Below are 15,692 nucleotides of genomic sequence, written 5' to 3'. Positions count from 1 at the left end.
TCCCTGAGGCTGGCTGGCTCTTGCGCTGGGTTGAGTTGTCCCACAGCGCCCTCTGCCGCCAGACCCGTGTCTTGCCGGCTGCTCCCAAAAGGGTCCGGCAGGACAGGTTTTCTGGGCCTGTGTCTGTCCTTTTCCTGGGAGCCAGGGATGCTCCAAGAGCATCTGTGAATTTCACCCCAGCCTGGCCTGGCTCAGCCCAGAATCATGGGTCATTCTTTGACAGCGGGGAGAAGAGGCTGTGGCCCCTCCCTGGCGGTGCTTCCGTCTCCCCTCCTGCAGGAAACCAGCTTGGGCAGAGGCTGTCAGGGGAGCGGTTTCCCATCTAGGCTATGGTTCAGACAAGAGAGCCCCTAAGACGCCTTCCAGCTCCAAGTCATGATGGCATCTTCCAGCCTCCTACCTGTAAAAAGTCGAAAGGATTCGTTCCTCTGTCTAAACAAATAAGTGTAGAGTCTAGCCCCAGTGTTTCTGCAAAGTTCCATGTGGTCTGCCAGGATGGTCTGGGTCAGAGAGAGGAGCCAGGCATGACCATGTGGCCCCAGAAGTCAGGTCAGGACCAACAGGGGGAATCAGGTGAGGCCCTGCTTACAGGAGACCCCTAAGTCATGGGTGGGGTCTGCAGCCAGACCTGAAATTTTTTTGCTACTTGCCAGCTTGGAGAGCCCAGGCAAATCGAAGGCAGCCCACTTCAGTACTCTTGCCTGGAAAATCCCATGGACAGAGGAGCCTGGCAGTCTGCAGTCCATGGGGTCCCAAAGAGTCGAACATGACTAAAGTGACTTAGCACACAGCTCTGGGCCTCAGTTTCCTCAGCTGTAAATGAGGGGGAAATAACAGCAAACAGCTCTTAGAATTGTTGAGAAGGTTAAATTAAAGTATGACACAGCACTTTAGCACATTCCCTGGCACGAAGTGCATAACTGCTCTAACCACTAAAAAAATATAGTCACAACCTGAAAGTAGAGAGTTATTTTGTTTGGTGGGAATGACTCCGAGCCTGGGAGATAGCATCTCAGTATATCTGAGAAAACTGCTCCAAGGAGGCAGGAGAGGAAGTCAAGCTATATACAAGTTTGCAGACAGTCTGAACATCAAAGATCAGGTATCAAGTTAAGGAATTTAGCATTCTATGTATGGGAAGATGCAAACCTCTGGGCTCACTGAATTCATTCCTTTCGTGTGCACCTCAGCTGTCTGGGGCCAGTCCTGTTTCATTAGGAGTTGGCAGATGGCTACTTCTTGCATTCCCTGGCTCCTCAGCAGTCACTGTTGGTGGTGGGTGGGGGGGGCAGCATCTGCTGGACCGCAGTTTTGGGAGCCCTCATTCACATTTGTAGGCCAGAGATCACCGATGGCTGTGACCTTTCTTGTTTATTGATATGGCAGGAGACAGTTTCAGTTCACACCGCCATAGCTACTAGTTATCAGACTCTTCCACAGGTGTTCATTAATCCACATAACACCCCTTTGAGAGGTCCAGTTACTATCCTCATTGTACAAATAAAGAAACCGAGACACAGAGAGGGGATGTAATTTGGCTGAAGTCGATTAGCTAATAAGTGACTGAGCTAGGATTCAAATCCAGGCAGTTTAGCATTTAACTCTTAACTGTGAGTATTATAATAGTTATAATTACAATATAAACGGTAATTATTCCTCCAGTCCCTGGAGGTGGCCAGGTGGGAGCTGGGCGGGCCTCAGGGACCTCTGTCTGGAGTGAAGGGCAGGCTTGAGTGGTTCTGGGTTCATTCATCTCCAGTCACCTTTCAGCACGGAGGAGGTAAGGAGCAGAGCAGGGGAGTAGATGGGAAGGAGAGACCCTTTGTGTACTGAGCCTCAGGCAGTCCTCACTGCAGCTCCCGGAGACAGGAGGCTTGGGAGCCACGCTGAGACTAGAAAGCAGAGCCCCGACTTTCTGTCTCAGCCTCTTTCTGGCACACAGCACCCCCTTGGCGTGTGGGTTTCGCTGGCCACTTTGGGGGCCGACTCCCAGGGCCTGAGCTCCCCGGCCCCTCTCTCAGGCTGACTGATGAGAGCCGACCCTGGAGAAGATGACCCCCTCCCAGCAGTGGAAGGAAGAGCTGGGTTCCCAGCAGTGCAGAGGCTGGGGGTGGCGGGCGGGGCGGGAGTGGTCCCCAGGCCCATTGTGTGGGGCCGATAAAGTGCGGAAGCTGAGGTTAAATGGGAGGAAGCCCAGGCTCTGGGCCCTTTCCCACGGGTGGGGGCTTCAGGCCTTGCCTGGCCAGGCCAGACAACTGTGACCTGTGTGCAAGGGCGAGACGGTGACAGCAATCACTGGGCGGTGAATGCTGGCAGCCCCCAGTTCCTGAGGGTGCCCTGTGTACCAGTCTGGGCCTCGGGGGCCCAGACTTTATCCTGGTGAATCTTCCAACAGTGGGGTGGATGCCTCTGCTGGAGCTAAAGAAGCTGAAACTGAGAAAGCCTGGGAACGTCTCCAAAGTTAGTGGAGGCAGCATCCGTACCCAGGCTGCAAACTATAAATTCGGAGTCCCGCACCATAGCTGGGCGTGTGCCTGTGTGTGCACGTACACACGTGTTTACAACCTTGGTGGGGCAGCATTCTCAGGAAAGAGGCGGCATCTCCCCTGAGTCGTTCATTGAAAACCTTCATAATGTGTCCTGTCCTTGCATCTGAGTAGCAGCATCCTCTGGCGGAGAAACACAGCCCTTAAATTCAGACAGACCTAGATTCCAGCTGTCATGTAAACGCTGGGTGTCCTTGGGCAGATGACTTAACTTCTCTGAGGTTCTGTTTACTTTATGGACTTAACTCTGAGATTAATGAGACAGTGTCTGGATAATGTCCATTCTGAGGTCTGGCCTATAGCATGAACTCCATGAATGAAGCTATGACTCATCCATCCATCCATCTCTGGGTCGTTGCCCCACTGAGGCTGGTAGCTCCGGCTATATCTGGATTGAGCCCACTTTTCCTCCCAGGATTGAGAACATGGTATTTTAAAGTTCAGCCCATTTTCTTTATTTTACAAAGGAAACTGAGATCCAAGGTGTGACTCATGAGAAGTCAGAGCTGAGATTCACGCCTTGTGGCCTTCTGTCTTGTCTTGGGGCATCTCGGCCGCAGCTCTTCCAACATCTCAGGGCATTTGCTGCGATTCTGCTCTGGGTCGGCACTGCAGGGGTCTGACTTCTTCAGGAGGAGGGTGGACACACAGACGCAGGGCAACAGAAGGCAGCCCCAGGAGAGACGGTGGGAGTCTGGAGTGGTGTGGAAGAGCGGAGGGGTGACAGATTGGGAGGAAGTCAAGATTGGGCAGAAGAGGAGAAGGCATTCCAGGAAGGGGGCACGGCACAGGCAAAGGCAAGGAGGGTGGAGGGAGGGCAGGGCAGAATCTGGGGGCTCAGTGGAACAGCAGGAAATAAAATTGCAGGCCATTAATCAAGCAGTGAAGCCTTCAAGACACATCTTTCCCAACCTGCTTTCCCTCTCTCTTGATTCATTCATTTATTCAAGTATTTCTTGAACTCCTAACATACACCAGGCCCAGTCAAGGGGACCTAGACAGAGGTGAAGGCAGACAGAGGCCTTGCTCTTGGGCTCCAATAGAGGAGACAGATCGGAGAGAAGCCATGTTGGATACAGCAGGGCCGTCGAAGGGGTGAAGAGGGCACAACCTTGGGTCTAGGGGTCCAGGAGGGCTTCCTGGGTGAGGAGGCATTTAAGCAGCTTACCTGAGGTTTAGGTCTTTGCTGAAGCTGGGTCTTGAAGGAATGGGAGGTGAGAGAGTCACCAAAACATCTCCTATGGAAGGAAGAACGTGTACAGAGCCCGGCTGGGAAGGTTTTTGGTTGGAATGGTTTTTGGTTGGAGGGCAGTTTGAAGAGGTTGTTGGAGCAGGGATCAGGCCAGAGAGATAACCGACGGAGTTGTAACTGATGGCGATACAGAGCTTTCTGCCCATATCCTAAGATGGTAAACCCTGTACATCATGTCCTGGAGTTTGGACATTGTCTCAAGGGTACTTGGGAGCCAGGTAAAGCTTTAAAGCAAGAGAGGTACTATCCTATGTAATAATGCACTTAATACACGGCTGACGCATCCCAGGTCTCTTTAAAAACCTCAGAATCCTGAGTTGGTAAGTCACTATGATCTCCATGTTGAAATTAAGCACTAGAGGCTCAGAGAGGGACAGCAGTTGGCTGAGTCACACAGTAGAACCTTGACTGAAGCTGTGTCTCTGTCCTGCCCTACTGCCGTGAGCGCTGCTCCCGTATAAGCTGCGTTCCTAGGTGCATGAGGAGGACACTCCGTGAGCAGGCTGCTCCTAGTAGTGGGGTCTCTCTCCCTCCGCTGTTCTTCAAGGGGTGGGGGCATGGTGGGGGTGGGCTGGTTGGCGGAACCTGCTAGATCCCTGAGCCTCTCTTTGCTCAGACAACAGCCCAGGCTGCAACGTGTCTGTGTTTTCTCTGCAGATGAGCGGGCCTGACACAGTAGGGGATGATGATGACACCTCCCGGAAGAGAAAGAGCAAAAACCTGTACGTTGCAAAGATCTATTGGTCCTCACCCTAGTGATGGGGGTGGGGGAGCGGACCCTGCACCCCTCTCCTTCCCCTGTCCTCCGGCTTATTCTCCATGCCCAGTGGGCCAGTGGTAGAGGCAAGGAGAAGGGGTTGTATCCAGTCCTACCCGAGACAGACACTCATGAAAATTGGGGTCTTGGGACCTAGCCGTGGCCCCAGGGTGAGGTCAACCAGGGTCCTGAGCACCCAGCACTACCCTCAGCGTCCATCCACACAGAGTGAGGCAAGGTGCCGATTTAGTATCTGGAAGCCACAGGGAATCAAGCAAAAGCAAACGGCCGGGCTGCCCTGGCTCTGTCCAGCTGCTAAGCCAAGCGGTGGCCAAGTGACCACGACAAGGTCTTTGCTCCCTGTGAGAAAGGGTTGACCGGTCACGAGATTCCCCTTTCTCCACTGAGCTCTTGAATGCGGGCAGTCCCGGGCATGGCCAGCAGGGGGTGCTGCGGCTCAGAGAGCGGATCCCATGCGCCCCATGCCTTTCTGCCCCCACCGCCTCCACAGAATTTATACTTTTCATTTGGAGGTTTGTTAGAGGTGCTCATTCATTAGCAGAGAGTGAGGGGTTTCCCCCACGGTCTCCTTGTACCCCGGGCCACAGAGACTGCGGGCAGGGACAGAGGAGAAGGCGCTGAGGGACGTGGTGGCCTGCAGAGGGCACCCCTCCCCTCCAGGCCCTGCAGTGCCAGACCATCGGACGCCAGTTAGGCCGGCCTCGGCCTCAGGGTCCCGGACGAGTCCTTCCGAGATGCCTTCTGCCACGTTCTTCCCTGACCTCGACCTTGGCTGGGCTCCACTCCCTAGAAACTCTCCCCAGCTTCCCCTGCCCTCTCCAGTTTCCTGCAGCAACATTAGGCTTCTCCCCTCACTCTGCGGCCAGGAACGGTCGCACTGTCTAGGGAAGGTGAAATGCACAGAGATGGTTCTTTGTACTAACCATCCGTTGCAGGCGGCACCAGAACGGCTGACGGTGCCACGCGCAGGGGTGCGGCAGTGGAGGGCGGCAGAGGGCAGGCATCCAGGGTGCTGGAGCTCTCCTGCCTCACCCATTCTGGCCTTTCCAAGTGGGGCGCTGCCTCTTGACCGCCCATGGCTCACATTCTTAAATGCTTAGGCGAGGACTCTTAGAACCTGCAATGATAAATAGCTCATGTTGATTGTGCTAGGCATTGTTCTATGCGCATTTACATATATTATCTAATTTAACCTTTGCATGCACGCATGCATGCTTCAGTTGTGTCTGACTCTGTGACCCCATGGACTGCAGCCCGCCAGGCTCCTCTGTCCATGGAATTTTCCAGGCACGAATACTGGAGTGGGTTGCCATTTCCTACTCCAAAGGAACTTCCTGACTCAGGAATCAAACCTGTGTCTTTTTGCAGTGGTAGGCGGATTCTTTACCACTGCGCCGCCTGCCTTTACAATACTTAAGAAAAAAGAAAAATTACTGGAGTATAGTTGGTTTATAATACTGTGTCAGTTTCTGCTGTAGAGCAAAGTGAATCACTTATATGAATATCCACTCTTTATTAGATTTCCTTCCCATTTAGGACACCACAGAGCCCTGAGTCCCCTGCGCTGAACGGCAGGTTCTCATTAGTCATTTGTTTCATAGTCGTGTATGTATGTCAAACCCAGTCTCCCAATCCGTACCCCCTCCTTGGTAACCTTAGGTTTGTTCCCTATATCTGTGACTCTGTTTCTACTTTGCCAGTGAGTTCATCTGTACTCTTTTTCTAGATCCCGCATGGAAGTGACCTTTACCATAATTTTTATTTTACTTTCCTTTTTTCTTATTTAACCTGTTTTACAAATGAGTGAACTGAGGCAGAAAGAGGTTAAGTTGGTTTTCCGAGGTTAAGTTGCTTATCAGAGAGCTGAGATCTGAAACCTGGCGTGATGGCTCTAAAAAAATAAATAGGCCTACACATATATTTAAATTTTTTAAATTTATTTTTTTCCTTCAGCGCCTGTTATTTATTTACTTATTGTTTTTGGCCTCATGACGCACCTTGCAGGATCTTAGTTTCCTGACCAGGGATCTGATCTAACCCAGGCACCCTGCAGTGGAAGCACAGAATCCTCACCACTAGACCACCAGGGTATTCCCACAGAGCCTGTTATTTCTAAGCAGAGCACCCTGAAGGAGGTCTGCAGCACCCCTGCTAAGTAGCCTTTGAGCCCCTAGTGATGGGAGCCCATTCTTCAGTGGCTACTTGTTCCATCTTTTCACGGCTCTGATTGGAGGAGAGTGTCCCTTTAGCTTCCTCTTGTGGGTCCCAGTTCTACTCTCTGGGCCCATGTGGGGCATCTCTAACCTCTATCATCCATTTTCGAGTTACCTGGGTAGCTATTGGACTTTCGAGGCCTTCTTCAGTTGTGCTGTGCATCTGTGGGTCTGCCCAGCTGTGCATCTAGGGCGAAAGGCTTGACTTGGCAGGGGCTTCAGCCTCCTCCAGCCACAGAGAAACACAGTGGTCTCTGAGCCAGCAATGAGCCCAAGTGGATGGTGGCAGCCTGCAGGTTGGACCCTGCAAGCTCTTCCCCCACTTCCCCCTCCCCCCAGCTTCTATGTCCTCACCTCGACAGCGGGCCAGGAGCCGGGGTCCAAAACAGAGCACTGTGCCCCAAGAAGCTGGGCTCTCTCACTCCTAGCCCCCCAAGGCTCTCAGAAGGCCTTGATCCTCACCAGAGGGCTGCCCGTCCCTGGACTCCTTGGCCTTATCTCATTGGCTTGGAATCTGCTAGAGCAGGGTCCTCATCTCAATCAGCTGCCCTAGGACCTCAGGGTCCTTGCAGATAAGCCTGAGTGCTTTTGCCCCAGCCACTGTACTAAAGCTTTATGTGCATTTTTTCCTTGCCTCGAAACAACCCCAGCAGATGGTAGGTACTATCATCATCTGTGTTTAACAGATGAGAAAACTTGACATTCAGAGAGGTTAGGTAACTCGATAAAGGGCACACAGCTGGTAATGGCTGGGGCTGGGAGCTGTTCCTGAGAGGGTCTCGCTGCAGCACTTCTGCTCCTAACTTCCACCTGCACCACTTGCCTTCATTAAAAGGGCGTCCCGGCGGTCTTAGTGCCCTTTGAAGCTCGGATGACTTCAGAAGTAAGCTGCCCAGCGTATAAAACACATTTGAAAGCTCCATTATTTAAATTTCTTTTACACTTACTTAGCTTTACGATTTTGATAACGCATTTTAAGTTTTACGCATTTAATTTTTCGGTTCAGTCAGCATTTGTCGTCTTTAATCAGAAGGACAGAGATCAAAAACTAAAACAAAAAAATGTATTATTCAAAAGTCATAAGACTAAGTAGGCGTAAAAAAGTTAATTTGTTTCAAGTGATGTTTTTGAGAGTTTATGGGCTTTGTACTTTTGAAGTGATTGGAGCTTAAAACTACTGAAACTTCATGGGACATCCTGCATATTCATGGGTGGATATATCCAAAGCTGATGACGGAGACTGAGACTGAGCGGTCTGCTGGCAGAAACTATTCTCTGGGAGGTGCCCAGAGAGGGGTCTAGGGACTGGGGAGGCAATCCTGAGCAGGAGGCACTTAACCCTTTTCTCACCAGCAGCTTGCCCACAGGCTGAAATCTGCCTGGGGGAGTGACAGGGCTAAAAATGGTTCTTGGCTAAAAATAGCCTGTCCTGCCACCCTGAGGGGCAGAGCCTCCCTTCCCAACCGCCCTCCCTCCCAGCAATTTGCTGATTTGTTTTCTCCTCCTTCCCGGGGCGCTGCCATGGTAACGGGGAGGCCAGTCACAAATAACGGGTTTGGCTTCCTGCCTGGGCGGGCCCCAGAGGCCGCCCCTTACAGACACATGCCCCTTTCACGGGGCTGCCTCTCAGGGTTGGCCAGGAGGGATATTTTTTTTTTCCCTTCTCCCGTCCTGGTCCCTCCCATTTCCTGGCTCCTCCTGTCTGAGTCCCAGCCTGGTCTGTGCCTGGGAGTCCAGTCGTCCGGGGCTGGGATTCCAGTGAGGGCTCGGCTGCCGCCTGCACCGTTGCCGCCTGGTACCCGGCTTGGGAGCAGGAGCCTGGGGGTGCTTGCAGCAGACCGACCCAGGCAGCAAGGTGGGGGGCCCTACAGCGATGCTCCGAGGCATGTACCTCACTCGGAATGGGAACCTCCAGAGGCGGCACACCATGAAGGAGTAGGTGCCCCTCGCCCCGGCCCCGGCCCTCCCCACCCTGAACTGGCAGCGTGCGAGTGGACCGGCCTCACCGACCCCCTTCTCTGCTTCTGTCCCCAGAGCCAAGGACATGAAGAACAAGCTGGGCATCTTTAGGCGGCGGAACGAATCCCCTGGGGCCCAGCCAACAGGCAAGACAGACAAAGTGATGAAGTCATTCAAGTAGGTCCTCTCCGGCACCCCTGGGCCCCCTCAGACACTCACAGGTCCTGTGGGAGCAGGATGGCGGGTGGGTGTGTAAGGGAGAATGCATTTGGCTTGATCCGGCTCGGGGGTGATGGAGGCTCCTGTGGAAGGAGCCTCATACCCTGCATGAGCAGCGTGGATGGGCAGCTGCTGTCCCGGGAAGGACGGCCGGGGAGGGGCAGAGGTGGGGGTAGAAGTGATGCCGCCGGCCCCAGGAAAGGGGGTGGGCCTCCTCGTGTGCTCCTCATGGGGCTCAGCTACTTTGTGGGGCCAAGGACAGCGGACAGAGGTCAGCTCGCTTCCCTGAGCCTCCTGGCCCCTCACTGTGTCCCTTGCCTCCCCCTCAGGCCCACTTCAGAGGAAGCACTCAAATGGGGCGAGTCTTTGGAGAAGCTGCTGGTCCACAAGTGTAAGTGCGGGCCACCCGGCCTGTTCCCTTCTCCGTGTCCTCTGCCCCGTCCTCCTCCCCTCCTCTCCCAGGCTCAGAGAGTGCATCTGGCCCTGGAGAGGTTGCCTTTCCCTGTTTCCCGGGCCGTCAGGTGTCCCCGCTGTTGGGAAAGGCTGAGGCCCTTGGTCTGGCCTTGGAGCCTGCTGCTGCCAGCCCCTCCCTGTCCATGAGAGCTGGCACTGCTTGCCAGAGGCCTTTGGGACCTGTGTACTCAGACCCATATTCCCAGAATAACAATAAACACTTCCATGTGCTGAGGGCGTACACGGGGCCAAATCTGCCTGTCATCTCGTGGACGGGAACCCCTTCTGATCCTCACTAGGACCCAGGAGGCGGTTCCCATTTGACAGACGAGGAAACTGAGGCACAGCTGGGGAGAGGCCTGGCCAAGGCCCATGAAGAGGCAGTGCAGGGGTGGGGACCGTATCCTGGGTTCCTGGCTCTCAGGAGCGGGTCCCCTTACTAAGCTCCCAGCATCTGCACCCAAGATGAGCCAGGAGGGTCAGCTGCGGAGGGGGGCCTGAGGGCAGGAGGGGCTGGTTTGGCCTCTCACCTCAGGGTCTGGGCTTCTCCTCACAGATGGTCTAGCGGTGTTCCAGGCCTTCCTCCGCACTGAATTTAGTGAGGAGAACCTGGAATTCTGGCTGGCATGCGAGGACTTCAAGAAGGTCAAGTCACAGTCCAAGATGGCGGCCAAGGCCAAGAAGATCTTTGCTGAGTACATCGCCATTCAGGCGTGCAAGGAGGTAGGGCTTTGGGCTGGGCCCTCAGGCCCCCGTCCCCATGCGCAGCGGCCTCTCGGTGAGGGGGCTGGCTGGAAGCCTCAAGGAGGGGCTCAGCAAGGGGAGAGGCCAGAGTGACTCTGAGGGGCCAAGTGCCCAGGGTGAAGAGGAAGCGGGCTGGGCTTCCCAGGAAGAACAGAATCCTGACTGATAACACGAATGGCCACTCTCAGGGGCTGCTCGGTGCCAGGCCCATGCAAAGCCCTTCACAGATGAGCCCTCATATTTAACCCTCAGGACAACCTGTAAAATAGGTGTTAATATTATTTTCATTTTTAAAATGAGGAGACAAAGTCCCAGAGAGCCTAACGTCCGTCCCCTGAGTGCTTCCTGTGTGCCAGGCGTTATCTTATTTAAAATGGTTGGTGATGCTTAATGTCCACAACTCTTTGAGGAATGTACTGTTATTCCCGCCTATACTTAAGACAGCCAGGGCTCAGAGCACTGAAACGATTCGCTTGAGGTCACACACCTAACATGTGGCACTGCTGGGATTTGAACCCAGGTAGCCCGACCCTAGAGGTGATGTTTTCAGGCCCTAAAAACTCTTACCACCCCTGCAGTTAGTGACTGAACCAGGACTTGACTCTGCTAACCTGTGGGGGTTCCCCTCTGAACCTCACGATGTGGAGCAGAAGGGCTCGGAGAGGAGAGCTGGGCAGGTCCTGACCCGGCCCTCGGCCCCCAGGAGCAGGTCCTTGCAGGCAGCCCTGACCTCGTCGCCCTCCGCCCCGCAGGTAAACCTGGACTCATACACGCGGGAGCACACCAAGGACAACCTTCAGAGCGTCACTCGGGGCTGCTTCGACCTGGCCCAGAAGCGCATCTTTGGGCTCATGGAGAAGGACTCGTACCCGCGCTTCCTCCGCTCGGACCTCTACCTGGACCTCATTAACCAGAAGAAGATGAGTCCCCCGCTTTAGGGGCCACGCGAGCAGAGCTCAGTGTTCACACCAGGCGGGCTGGGCCCCTCCCCACCTGCCTCCCTCCCCCCTGCGACAGAGGGGGCAAGCAAGCCCCCGGAGGCTGCGTCCGGACAGACAGACGGACATTTGGATGAGAGGCCTGGACCAAGAGAGGCCCAGGCCACTGGAGGAGTCGAGGGACTGGCCCCACTGGGTCCCCGCTGCCCTGGTACGAGGGGGCCCGAGGGCCTGGGCAGGTCAGGGGCCCAGCCAGGCTAAGACAGATCTGGAGCTGCTGCTCCCTGCTGCGGAGACTTCGCAACGACCAAGTTCCTTAAAGAACTGGCTGGTGGGGCAGGGGCCGAGGCCTGAGCCCCGGGGCTCTTCAGGGGAGCCGCTGGGGCTCACAGTTCGGACCCCTGCCTTGAGTTTTATTTATTTAAACAGTAGTTGGATGCTTGGCACGTCGTCCTGTAATAGGAAACCTTTGCCTCATCAGTTTTCCTAATTTACAAGTGCAATATTTTAACCAACGCCTTGTGAAAAAGCCGCCTTGCTGAGAAGGTGGGCACCATATTCCAGTTTCAGGGGATTCACTGGTCCCGAGCCCTGTGGCGGGCAGCTGGGCCTGCTGGACCGATAAGGCCCAGAGGGGCGGGGGCTGCAGTCTGACCTCACACCGAAATCCAGCCCCCCTGAGTGAAGGGGGGTAGTCCCCCGGGGGGCCCCGGGAAAGCATGGCACCATCAGACCACACAGCGGCCGAGTTCTGGAGCAAATAAAAGGCCTGTGTTATTTTTTGTTCTCGACCCTGTCTGTGTACCTGGTTTTGAGGCTTCCCAGGGCCTCGGGCTGGGAGGGTTGGTGGGTGCGCTGTCAATCATGCTTCTTCTCTCTTGCCATCACCTGCCTCCCGTCCTGGTGCGGGTGCTGCTCCCTAACAATCAATCACCTCCTCTGTGCGTGAGCTCTGCTAAGCTTGTCCACTCACCGTCTTATCTTCCCCGCAAGCCTGGGAGGTGGCAGTTATCCCCATTTTACAGATGAGGCACGTGAAACCCAGGCAGGGAAGGTGACTTGTCCAAGGTCACACAGCCGGCAAGTGGCAGGGACGGGGCTCAGCCTAAGCCCGCCTGACTGCACAGCTCTCTGGATTGCTGTCCTCTGCCAGCTACTGGATGGAGTCCTAGCTGGGCTGCTAACTGGCTATGTGACCTTCAGCAAGTTCCTCCACTTTTTCCTGCCCTGCCACACTCTGAGATTCTAGGGGAACTTATAGGAGGCACAGGGGTGGTTGGTGAAGGTGGGTGAGGCCAGGATCTCAGGCAGGGTGTCAGCTGCAGGTGGGTGGGCTCGTGGAGGACTTTAGGATGGAGGAAGAGCTCAGGAGGTGACAGGGCGGGTCCTTCTGTGGCCCCGGGGGAGACTTCCCCTCTGTTCCTAACAGGAGATACACATTTAGGAAAGGCTGGACTGCTTGCTTAGAGAGGTCGAAGAAAGCCTGTTCAAGCTGATGCAAAAGCTGCCCCTGATGCCCACAGGTACCACCTGCAGGGTCTGGAGGCAGGGACCAGGGTGTGGCCCGAGGTGGGGACCGGCTCCCTGGGCTGACTTAGACGAAGGCAGGCGGAGTTCCTGCAGAAGGACCCCATCTCCTTGGGGCTTGTTCCCTCTGTGGGGTTTTGGGGTCAGGGCTGCCCCCTGGGGACGTGAGATGCAAAGGATAGGGGGCTGTGCAGCCACTCTCCTACCTGCTTCCCTTGCTGGTCTCCCAGGGCAGGGACACCCAGGATCCCCCTGCACATGGAGAACATCAGAAACGGTGGTCTCTGGGGTCCTAATGTCGGGCTAGGCAGACAGTAGGTGCTTAATAAGTGTCACAGCCTGTTCCCCCAGCACCGGGGTGTGAGCTCCTCCGGGAGTGGGGCTGGGTCTTCTCCCCGGTGCCGGGGGCCTGGCCAGGGAGCCCCATCTGGCTTTGTAAATGGTGAAGGGCTTTCTCAGGGTGGAGCTGCCAGGGCCTCGATGACCCAGAGGGATGGGGGACAGAGATGCGCGTCTGGATCAGAGTGAGGGATGACACTCAGGTGTCGTCCAGGCCTGGAGATTTGGGCACCTGACAGCTGGGAAAACTGAGGCCCAGAGAGGACTGCAACACCACTCCTGGTCCCCCAAAATGGTAGCCGCAGAACTGACATCGGCACCCAGGGCGTCAGGGTCTGGGCTCACCTGGCCTTGCCGTGGCGAGCAGGGGACCCTGGGTCGGGGAGGAGACTCACCTTCCCCTTTCCCTAGGTTCCAGGGAGTCAGCCTTGGGCTGGGCCCTCCATCTTTCCCATTCCCAAGTTGCCATGGAAACCTCAGGCCAGGAGAACCAAGTCAGGCAGATGGAATTCCCATTTCGGAAGGCCCCACTGCCTGGTTTCCATTACTCACACCCAGCGCCCTTGGCCTCCAAGTTGCTTTGGCTACACACAACAGCTGGAGAGCAGCCTGGAAAAGCGCCTGGATCTGCCTGCCCCACCCCCACTTGGGCTCCCGAGGGACTTGGGCACAGCCCTCACCGCCTTAGGCTGCAGTCCCCTTACCCGTATGGTGTCTGGGCTGTTCCCCATTTCTTCTTTCACATGTGGTCTCCATCTAGCAACCCCAGGCCGGTCGGTGTGGGATCTGAGAGCTGTGAGGTCACCACGTCCTGTCCAGGTCCCTCCCCATCTCACAGATGGGAAGACTGAGGCAGAGGGAGGGGAGCCGCAAATGTGCAAGAGGTGCAAGGCCCAGGCCCTGGAGCCAGGCTCTAGGATTCACTTAGCCCCTGGTTCTGCCACTTACTACAAGCTGCAAATCTTTGGAGGAAAAAAAAAATCGTAGCCTCTCTGCCTCAGTTTCTCATCTACAAATTGTGCGGATCGGCACCTACCTCAGAGTGGCAGTGACTCAGCGGGGCTGTTGGCAGCAAGTTGAGCCCAGGGCCTGGCCCAGGGACCTGCGCCTCCAGCACAAGCTGCCACCAACCACATCGCTTTTCAGGGTCACGGGGAAGTGGCCAAGCTCACTCTCTACCTTCGTTAGAGTGGACAGGGAGCCTGAGCACCCCAGATCCCTGTCCTTCCAGGAATGGTTTTGCTGCAGAATGAAGCCAGCCTGTTCCAGGGAGTAGGTCACAAACAGTCTGTCCCCGTACCGCTGCCCAGCCTTGGCCTGGCTGCGGGCAGCCGGGGTCAGCTGGCAAACTGGGTGTGAAGGGTGAAAAGGGGAGAGGGCAGCACGGTAGTGCCTCTCGGTGGATAGCAGTGGGCGGGCATTCAGCCCTGGCCTGCCTGTGGCCACTTCACCCAGCTCCATGTGGACCTTCATGCTATTGGCCTCTTGGCCTGGCTGGGGGCAGATACGGCCTCCCAGACTCTCCAACCTGGAAGAGACCTTCTGGATCCGACTGCTGCCTGGTGCCTGGGTCCCTTCTTGGGTTTCTACTTGCATCCCTCCTGCTTTGGGGAGCTCAGCACCTCCACAGGTGGCTCAGGAGCATTGGGGAGCCTCTTGGTTCTAAAGTTCTTCCCCAGTGAAGTTGGGATCCCGCGGTGGAGGTGGGGCAAAGGAGGTAGGTCAGCAATAGCCCCCATAGGTGTCCTGCCCAGCCAGGCCCCCACAGGCTCACCCAGTTAGCCACCTTCACTCCTTCCCACCCCCTCGCCCTCACCAAACTCCCTGACCTCCCTACCCCCACCTCCCTGCCTGGCTCCCCTGGACCCTTGGCCTAATTCCTCCTTGCTGTATCCCTCCGGCTCGCATCCTATCCTGGAACCTCTCTAATTCACCAATCCTGCCCCTCACCCCTGCCTCTCCCTTAGTGCTCCCAGCTCCTCAAGCGATAGACCCCGGACCTCAGAGAAGGCGCTCCTGTGCTGTTGTTTTGCTTACAATCTGCAACATCTGTGAAACATCTGGCTTTTCCTGTCTTTTCCCTGGTCAGCCAGAAAGGAGGGAAGGGGGTATCCTGGGCCCCCTGCCCCCAGGGGGGCCCCTCCCTTGGGTTGGAAGAGACAAGTTGAGGATGAAGGAGTCTGCTCAGCTCGATGGGAGTGAAGGCATAGCTGGGGCTGGGGGAGGGCAGGGTAAGGTTGCAGATAAAAAATGACAGCTCAGACCTCACCCCAGGGCGTTCCATGCCTCTCCCTCACCAGGCCTCGCAAGAGGCCTAGAGAAGGTCTGAGGATTGTTTTCATTTCACAAGTGAGAAAGTTAGAGTTTAGAGAAAGTAGACAAGGACGCAGTGGCTGAGTAGGAACTGGGACCTCAACCCTAACTCCCAGGCAGTCTCAGCTCGTGCCAGTCTGAGAAGTTTAGTGGCTTGGATTGGGGGCTCTTGACTCAGATTCTCCTTGGCTTGAGGGCAGAGCTTTTCTTTTTTTCATTTTTTGGCTTAAATCATAAAATTTATTCCAGAAAACATTGCAACCACTTTTGTCACTAGATTATATACAAGTAACAGTTTAGGGGGCAGAGTGTCATTTTATGAAGATAATTCAATGCATATCAGGGACCAAAGTTTTCCATGAAATAACGGTGGATATTTCCAAACAGAATATCTACTAATATCAGTCAGGT

At 55.4% G+C, this 15,692-nt stretch overlaps 1 protein-coding gene across 7 annotated transcripts in view; it reads left to right on the top strand.

The window, feature by feature from the left end:
• RGS3 (regulator of G protein signaling 3) overlaps window positions 1–11,893 on the top strand; it is a 136,772-nt gene extending 124,879 nt beyond the window's left edge. For 6 of the 7 annotated variants that reach the window (XM_061163365.1, XM_061163366.1, XM_061163367.1 and 3 more), the window contains 5 exons: window positions 4,456–4,520; window positions 8,824–8,925; window positions 9,297–9,358; window positions 9,977–10,143; window positions 10,917–11,893. In XM_061163365.1, the coding sequence (XP_061019348.1) occupies window positions 4,456–4,520; window positions 8,824–8,925; window positions 9,297–9,358; window positions 9,977–10,143; window positions 10,917–11,102 (582 nt within the window). In that variant the 3' untranslated portion in view covers window positions 11,103–11,893. Of the gene's footprint in view, window positions 1–4,455; window positions 4,521–8,503; window positions 8,725–8,823; window positions 8,926–9,296; window positions 9,359–9,976; window positions 10,144–10,916 lie in introns of those variants that run through there. The other variant, XM_061163373.1, reaches the window with a different exon arrangement.
• Window positions 11,894–15,692: the final 3,799 nt, after the last annotated feature.

Source organism: Dama dama, chromosome 16 (assembly GCF_033118175.1).
Source record: "Dama dama isolate Ldn47 chromosome 16, ASM3311817v1, whole genome shotgun sequence".
Classification (NCBI taxonomy): Eukaryota; Metazoa; Chordata; class Mammalia; order Artiodactyla; family Cervidae; genus Dama; species Dama dama.
The sequence above is the reverse complement of the archived record's forward strand: the minus strand, read 5'-3'. Positions and strand labels throughout refer to the sequence as shown.